Here is a 7896-nt window from a genome sequence, read left to right on the forward strand (position 1 = left end):
TAGGAAAAGCTAGTAACTCAATGGGTGCCTTCGCAGCTTCGCTGCTTGGCCCCCAATAATATAATACAACAATACAACATAACGACTTGAGTTATTTGCTGTTTACATCGGAATTGACGTCCACAGTGTTATGGACCCATTTGTCTGCAACGCAACGTAGCCTACATGTAAATCATATCTTTTCAGTAGTTATTTCCAACTTTTCACGCTGATGGTGCTCAAAATGCAACAAAACCGTGTTCAAAGCAGGATCTATCTATCTAGATCCTATAGCAATGTATGGTTGGGGAAGGCATAGAAAAGTAGGAGAACCTGTGGCCTAAAACAATATTGGTGGTTGCAGGGTATTTGAAGTGAAATGGGTCGCGATGGTCTGTCATTTTTAAAAAGTGGGTCCCCAGAAAAAAAGTTTGGGAAACACTGGCTTAGAGAACAGAAACAATCTGATTAATTTATCAGGGACCTTTAATAAATGGTGTATATGTACTTAACAGTTTCTGATAACATTGACCCTTTAGCAATCATTCGTTAGTGGCTTTCAACCCTGATTTTTTTTTCACAATAAAATTGCCACAATATATCTGTGAAGGTTTACTGTGATGCTACAACAACGGACCAATGTGTTCACCCAGTTACTTTACTTTTTACTTCAAATGGAACAACCGACCCATTATAGCATACAGGTCTCTTACATGAGCCTTGTCTATAAGCTTGTTTATCACAAGTAGAAAAATAAACCTCCCTGCTCTAAAATTTAATGCAAATATATTAGCTTGTTTTACTGTCACAGTGCCATGGATGATACAGTATTTTGCAAAATGTAAAACTAATTGTTTTGTGCTAAGACTGCTTGAAAAGTGAATCAATTAACTGTGATACACCATGTTGATTCTTGAACCAATATCTTGACTAAGGGCCTGTTAGATGTTAAATGCCTAAAATGACATTTAATTTATACGCATGACAGTACCCTTTAAGTGTAATTTACCAACAGACCTAGTTTTAGAACTTTACAACTAGTTTTAACTTCCTCATTACATTCCTTGCATACATCTACTGTGTGCACATACTATCAAACTGCAGACATGAGCAAGTGAATTCTGAGTTGTTTTGAGCAAACCATCCTACTTGCTGATCAAACATTACACTGCTTCAATGATCGCATACAATATTTCAGTCTGAATACATACATGTTTTACTTAACAATGACCCCATGTGTCTATAAGTTAGAATTACAACTGGCATACAATAAATGGCACACTGCAGACAAAAAGCTATATCAAAACAAAATGCAAAGTGCACAAAAAATAAAGCCTTTAGGAGAGAAATATGTTTAAACATGGACAAAATGTTACCTATATTCTGTGCCTGCAACTTCTCCCATCCCTCACACCTTAACCAGATCAAGAATGAAGAACAAAACTGGACAGTAACACACAGCATTTACAAATGTTTTCCCGACTGACCCATCATAAGAGGATGGGTCAGTAAATGATTTTCAGTTGACTTCAAACCAAATGTTACAAGCCACAACATACTTTTCATTCATACTTATACAAAAATAATATTGGCTTTTGGATAAAGAGGCTTCTTCCCCAGCTACCTGTCAGGGTGGAGAATAAAAGTCTCTATAAATGATATACATGAAAACTTAGAAATAAAACTCACCCAATATGTCCTTTCAATAAGATGAGTAAGACGTATTAATATTAAAATAAGTTTCTGTACCGTTTGCGAATCTCAAAAGAACCTCAAAAGCGTCAATAATATCTGCAGTCATAACCTGCCTTTAAATGCCCATTTACAAGGGGTTCAACAAATGTTCATAAGTTCACAAACCATGATACTCTTCCGAAAGTTCATTATTTAGTATGAACTGCATCATAAAGGCGGGAGCACAGCTAAATGAAAATGTACATTTTTTACATAAAATCCATAATGACCAGAGGCAACAAAGAAAACTGTTATGCAGGACAGGCCCCTGAGTGTTAGGACCAGTCTCAGGCGGCGGCCTAGACAGGAGAAGCAGAGAGAGTGGGAGTGGGAGGGGGAGCTGGAGAGGTTGTGAGCCCCTCTAACCCAGCTGCTTGCGTTGTTTGATGTGACTGATCAGGTCCTTTTGCAGTAATTCTTGTTTGGACTTGTCTGCCAGGGTCTGCACACTCCTATCATGAGAAACACAGATATGACTATGATTGTAACACACAATCCAGTGAACAATTCTCTTCATGCCATCATCAACATTGGTTTAATAAACATTTGGTTTAATAATGTGTCAACTACTTTGTGGCTGTGGTATCTAAACATAACACATGGACTGATTGACACACACAATTATCTAGTAACCATGACATTATGCATACTGTGAATAAGAACGCAACACTCCATAGATTCAAAAAAGTGCAATTTGTGTTAACACCACATCAGACCTATGTGTCATATCTCACACACATGTTATATAATATATGCTAACACATGTTAGCATATATTATATTAGCATATATTAGCATAACAGTTAACACAGGTCGCTGTCCAGGTCATTAGAGACTCACATTAGCAGTGAAAAACATGAATTTTCAACCTTTTATCACTCAATACGGCTCTGTTCAGTATTGTACTGTATAACTCATGCATTGTTAATGGAGAGCCAAAGGCTACACATGACTCAAAGGTTATTGTAGGGTCAAAGCATAGTCATGCAGTACAGGCAAATAATACTAGGAGACAGAGTCTTTGTCTAAGACCGTCAGATTAAGAAGAATGCGCTAGGGGGGGAAAGGAGAAAAGAAGGGAATGACAGCAGAAAGGTGAGGAGAGATAAAGAGGGGCTTCTGATTCAGCTATCTGAGTAGAGTTGCTGACAATAACAGACTTCTAAAAGGCTTTAAGTGACATAGAACCCAGCTATGCTCCCAGTTCTCAAGCCTGATGAGACCACAACCTTGACACTCAGCTAAGGCGGAGATGGTCCTTTCTCAGATGTAAACCTAATTTGAGGCAGTGGTGGGCTCCTGACCTTTTTCAAACGCATCCCTTGGGAGCTTCACAGACTCAAATATTCAACCACTGCCATCGTTCAACCTCCTGATTTGCGCATCTACACCAAACAAACAAATCTTGAAACTGCATTAGTAACCACATCGGGAAAACGAGTCAGCATTTGGCACCACACAAAAGGGACCATGCCATCAGGCCATGCCAGAACACATCACACTGGATGCAATCAATGCAATTTCCCATTGCCAACCAACCAAGTTGCTAACAGGTTAGCAACTATGGTTTTGGGAAACGCACCCCTGGCGGGTAGGCCTTATAGGCCAGGTACCTACAGCCCTACTCCTCCTGAATGTAGGTTTGGCGCTGGGTGAGGACCTGAGACAGCTCTTTCTGGAGCTGACGGAACTTTTGGTTATCGGGCAAAGACTCAATAGATCTGACAAAGACAATGGAAAGAAAGGAAAGCTTACAGAGCTGACACAGAAAAACAGCAGGAAAGGGAAGAGGGTGGGAAACCTAGATGTGTAAAAAGGCTGCCACAGACTTTGGGAAGTGATTCTAGAAAATAATAAATTATATACTGAATGAAAGCAAAACATAATCAATACAATTTTTTATAGAAGTTTAAATGAAAAACATGTCATTAAATCTCCTGAGGTGTAGTTGATCTGCCACTATACTTTGCCATACACAATCATTTTTGTTTATACACAACCATTGTATTTCATGCACTCTTAGCAGGTGGACTAACCAGGTAGATGATTCAACATGATGAATAACTCATCCCATCACCAGTCATAAGGTTTTACATGTGCTTACCTGAGTCCATTGACAATGTCTTTCGTCTTGCCAAAGTAGATCTCATTAAGGGTTGAACGAATCTTATTTTCCATATCCTGAAAAGTTGGTTCAAAAAAGGTTTGAGAAAAAAGTAGTTTACAGTTATGACATTAAAAACAGAAATGGTAAACACAATGCAAGTAACACTGCATTGAGATAAAAAATTATCCTCTTACTTCAACTAGACGCCCAATGTTAGCAATGTGAGGGGCGGAATCTCCGACGTTGTCATCTTTCTCCATCTTTGTGGAACCAAAAGAAAGATAAGGGTAACTATAAAGAGCAGCTCAAACCAGTCCACAGAGATAAATTTAACAGTCTAGAAACACATGACCTATTCTTGCACACTAAAACCAAAACATTTCCTTAAGTTGTGGCACGTTTGACATACCAAGTCCAATTTTTCAGTCCAGTGCCAACACAAGGGATTATATGAAAGTATGTCATGTAATAGCAGTTTTATTCTTTACTTATGAAAGTTTATACAGTCTGTTAACTTTGAGATAGTAGGAGTATATGCCTTCAAGAATGAGACATGATTATTTGAGGCGGTATGGCGTCATTGTTGATAAAGAGAACATTTATTACAGCTAACATTACCAAGTCTTTGGGCCATTTCCTTTTCTGTATGCAAATAATGTACATCTATAGGTGTGGATGTCTGTAATTATTTTTGCACACATCCAGTATGAGATGTTACCTGTCTCGTGAGACTTCCCCCAAGGTTCATAGTGCCAGAGCCAGACTTTGTAGTCTGAAGCCACAACATTACTGTTGAGGTCAACTTGTAGTGGGCTGTGCGTCCACCGGATTTCTCCTGCCAAAGAGGAAGTGGCAAACAAGGTCAATACAACTTGCACAAGACTAGCAGAGTTTTACCGGCTCAAACATGTCTTAAGCAATAGACAGTAGTTTCAAAATCTACCATCAGCCGATCACGCCCTACCTGCACCTCCACGACGTGGATGGAATCCCAGCAGCCTTTGATTTTTTTAGACCCATCACCAGCCTTCTTGATGAGAATGACACCTGCAAAACCGTGATCCAAATCCCACAGATAGACAGATGATACACCTCCTTCAAAGTACCTGAAACATACAGGTGTTTCTTAGATTTGAATGAACTTTGAAAGAGATTAAACCTAATCCAAACAAAGTTAGTAGATAAATGAAGTAGGAAAGAAATCTCAGTCTGTGATTAAAGGTAGGGTAGGTGATGCTAGATGACGTTGCGTTTGTTTATTTCTATGTTTATGTTTCTAAGCAGACGTTTGAAATCGCTTACCATGGCTAACCCTACCTTTAAAAGTAAAGGCTAAACTCTAAACTTGACATCCAATTGCTTTGTATAAAGCATGTATTAACCTTAGTAATGTTTGTAAATAGTTACTAATGACAGTTAGTAATGACAATTAGTTTGTGTGTAAAATTGCAATTGGCATTATAAAAAGCAAACTGATGGGCTATAGCTGTTGACTATCAAATGCATATCGAGATCATTGACAAGGAATACTCACAGATCTCGGTACTGATCAAAGGCATTGTTAGCCTCCACCTCCAGTTTGCGCAAGCGAGCAGATGGCATAGCACCATCTTCAATTGGTGGTTCATATTTATTACTCCACGGAGACCTGTGACATGAGAAATGAAAGGTCGTTGTATGAAATGTTCTGCACAAAAAAATATATGTTTAACAATAAAAGTTACTAAAGATGAATAGGAAGAAACCCAAATCAGAGCCCGACACTGACCTATAGGAATCTCCATCTCTGTTATAGTCACAGAGTAGGTAATCCTTGCCCACTGTCTTGTCTCTGGCAATCTTAAGGGGTTGGTCTACAGAGGAAAGGAGATCCTCACATAAGCTGGGCACCTGAATAATCAAGAGAAAACATTCTGAAGTCAGGACAGTTGACCACTAACAGAGTCTACAGTTATGGACAATGTATGTTTTAATGCTTTACATCAGATCGGGTCAGGTTACTTTATTTGTACACCTAGGTTTATTTGGTTGTTCACACAAAACCCACGGGGCCGGAGTTTGGCGGCGATATAGTTAGCAGAACGCTACATCAAGGCGGGGACTCTGGATGAGACCTATCCATCTATCTTTTATTAATTAACTTCGGCATGACTCAGCCCTATCATGTACCGGTATGTTGATGTTAGAATGTGTGTTTCAGTGCTGACTCATTCCATGAATGGTTAATAAAGTGGGATCCGGTGCTCTCATCCTTGTGTACTCCCAACTTCTATGTAGGGACGAAACCCGCTCCCTTTTGAGTTTTAAAAGACGAGCTACATATGATTATGCCCTGGAGACACACAGGCATCAGTCCTCCCCTCCCAAAACCAACCTTCCTCTGAAGCATGAATCAGGTCTTGAATCACTAAATAGAAACCAAAACTGTGTGAGATTACTGTCTGGGGTCCCAGGTCTCACTATCTACAGGAGAACTGGAACCCCTCTTGCAAGTGGAATAACTGTCAGAGATTATCTTCAGAGATTTGCAGCTGTACGTGTTCTCTGGTCCTGTGTAAGATAGTTAGTTGGAATAGGAGAATGTCAATGATAATGCCATTAACTGTTGTACATGTAAAGGGAAGTGAGTAGTTTTGCTATCAGAATCACATAAAGTTTGTGTCCCTATATCACTGTGTATTCTGAGCTTCCTGACATGGCTTTTCTTTCTATTTGTGTGTACATTTCTATATGTTTTGATGAGCCTTTTATATTGTCTACAGATGCAAAAATCAATGTTCCTTTGCTGTTGCCAAAGTAAGGAATATTCAATTTTTGTGCATTTCTAATACTCATTTTTACAACAAACACGAAAACAAGAGAGGACAGAAGCTGTGACACCTCAATTTCTTGATTAAGTGTAATTACTACAATTCTTTGGAAAGTGTCTGCTGTGGGACCCTTTATTTTTGTTTGGTTCCTTATTTTACTCACCAGGTCAATGAGATCACTGAGGTTCTTTTCAATTTGTTGAGGAGGCAGGCGCCTCATCAAATCCAGGGCACAATCCAGCTGTTGATCATTCTGAACAAATAACAATATTCTCAGGAATGGAGCCAAGGGAGAGGTGACAGTTGAGACAAAACCATTTTTACCATAGGCTACCCAACTTGGAGACAAACTATTTACTTAAAGCTAACCTTCAAAAGAAATGCTATGCTAAGAAATTGCTATGCTGAGAAACTATAAAACATAGCCTACACTAGAGGAAACAACCGTATGTAATACTTAATCATCCTTAACCTGCAAACAGACTAGAAAGAACGGGACGTTATATAGGACGATTTTTCTGATCAAGCAAACGTTACATTTTCAATTAATTACATTCTGGCAACATTGACAACACTGACTGCATAGTTCACAGAAAGGTCATTTAAGATGTGTATGTTTCAACAAAAAAAGGATTTCCCTAGCATGTAACGTTAGCTTATTTTACGGCAACATGTAAACGAATGCGCTGCTTGATACATTTTACAGACGTCCATACTGCATTGCATGTGTTTCAGGCACGCAAGTACAGTAACTTAAACTTTGGCTGCCAAGTTTGCGCCCACTCCTCTCATAAACGGCACACGGCACACAAGCCTTACCATCTTTGCGGTTGTTGCTGTTGTGGTATCGAACTTGCGGTACTGCGATCTTCTGCAACAGATTCCCGTACGAGTTATTCTTGTATATTTGACAACTTGTCAACTCTGCACTTCAAGACCCAACCCAAAAGATTCACTTCCTCAACAGTGTGAAAGCGGGAGAGGTAAGGGTTAAATCCGGGTAACTAAATACTCAATATTTACTGACCAATCAGAAGGCATTAAATAAAGCATGGCCAAGTATGGAAGCAAGTTTACATTTTTTTTAAAACAGTGCATATGGGGCATACGATGAGGACTTGCGGGCAGTAACTTTGCCCTGTTTATGTTCAGAAATTTAAATCAGTTCAGAAATAATGACCCCCGACTTGTTTGGCTATATAAGATGGTGAAATCAATCTAGAGACCTCATATGCAGCCTATATTCTCCTGTAAAAAAGTAAGATGG

General features: G+C 39.2%; 1 protein-coding gene across 2 annotated transcripts; it reads right to left on the reverse strand.

Annotated features, from left to right (window-relative positions):
- Positions 1-1171: 1171 nt before the first annotated feature.
- On the reverse strand, positions 1172-7610 carry LOC143114258 (F-actin-capping protein subunit beta isoforms 1 and 2-like). 2 transcript variants are annotated; one of them, XM_076275775.1, is made up of 10 exons: positions 7449-7610; positions 6793-6882; positions 5588-5709; positions 5354-5467; positions 4784-4925; positions 4538-4654; positions 4014-4079; positions 3817-3893; positions 3330-3433; positions 1172-2165 (listed from the first exon to the last, which is right to left on the reverse strand). In XM_076275775.1, exons 1-9 carry the CDS (start codon positions 7449-7451, stop codon positions 3334-3336), a joined length of 831 nt encoding a protein of 276 aa, XP_076131890.1. In that variant the 5' UTR covers positions 7452-7610; the 3' UTR covers positions 1172-2165; positions 3330-3333. The 2 variants fall into 2 exon arrangements, with proteins under 2 accessions (XP_076131890.1, XP_076131891.1); XM_076275776.1 differs by lacking the exon at positions 3330-3433 and having other exon boundaries at positions 7449-7609.
- Positions 7611-7896: the final 286 nt, after the last annotated feature.

Source organism: Alosa pseudoharengus, unplaced genomic scaffold (genome assembly GCF_046254945.1).
Source record: "Alosa pseudoharengus isolate Yale_2024_CS ecotype anadromous, Long Island Sound unplaced genomic scaffold, YU_APseudo_1.1 YU_APseudo_1.1_scf_9, whole genome shotgun sequence".
Lineage (NCBI taxonomy): Eukaryota > Metazoa > Chordata > Actinopteri > Clupeiformes > Clupeidae > Alosa > Alosa pseudoharengus.

What these genes read in the sequence shown, in the direction of transcription:
- LOC143114258 (XM_076275775.1), bottom strand. An exon ending in TCAGTGATCTCATTGACCTG is followed by an intron (nt 5,710 to 6,792) that starts GTGAGTAAAATA and finishes TTGATTATTCAG; the next exon opens with GTGCCCAGCTTATGTGAGGA. An exon ending in GACATTGTCAATGGACTCAG is followed by an intron (nt 3,434 to 3,816) that starts GTAAGCACATGT and finishes TGTCTTTGTCAG; the next exon opens with ATCTATTGAGTCTTTGCCCG.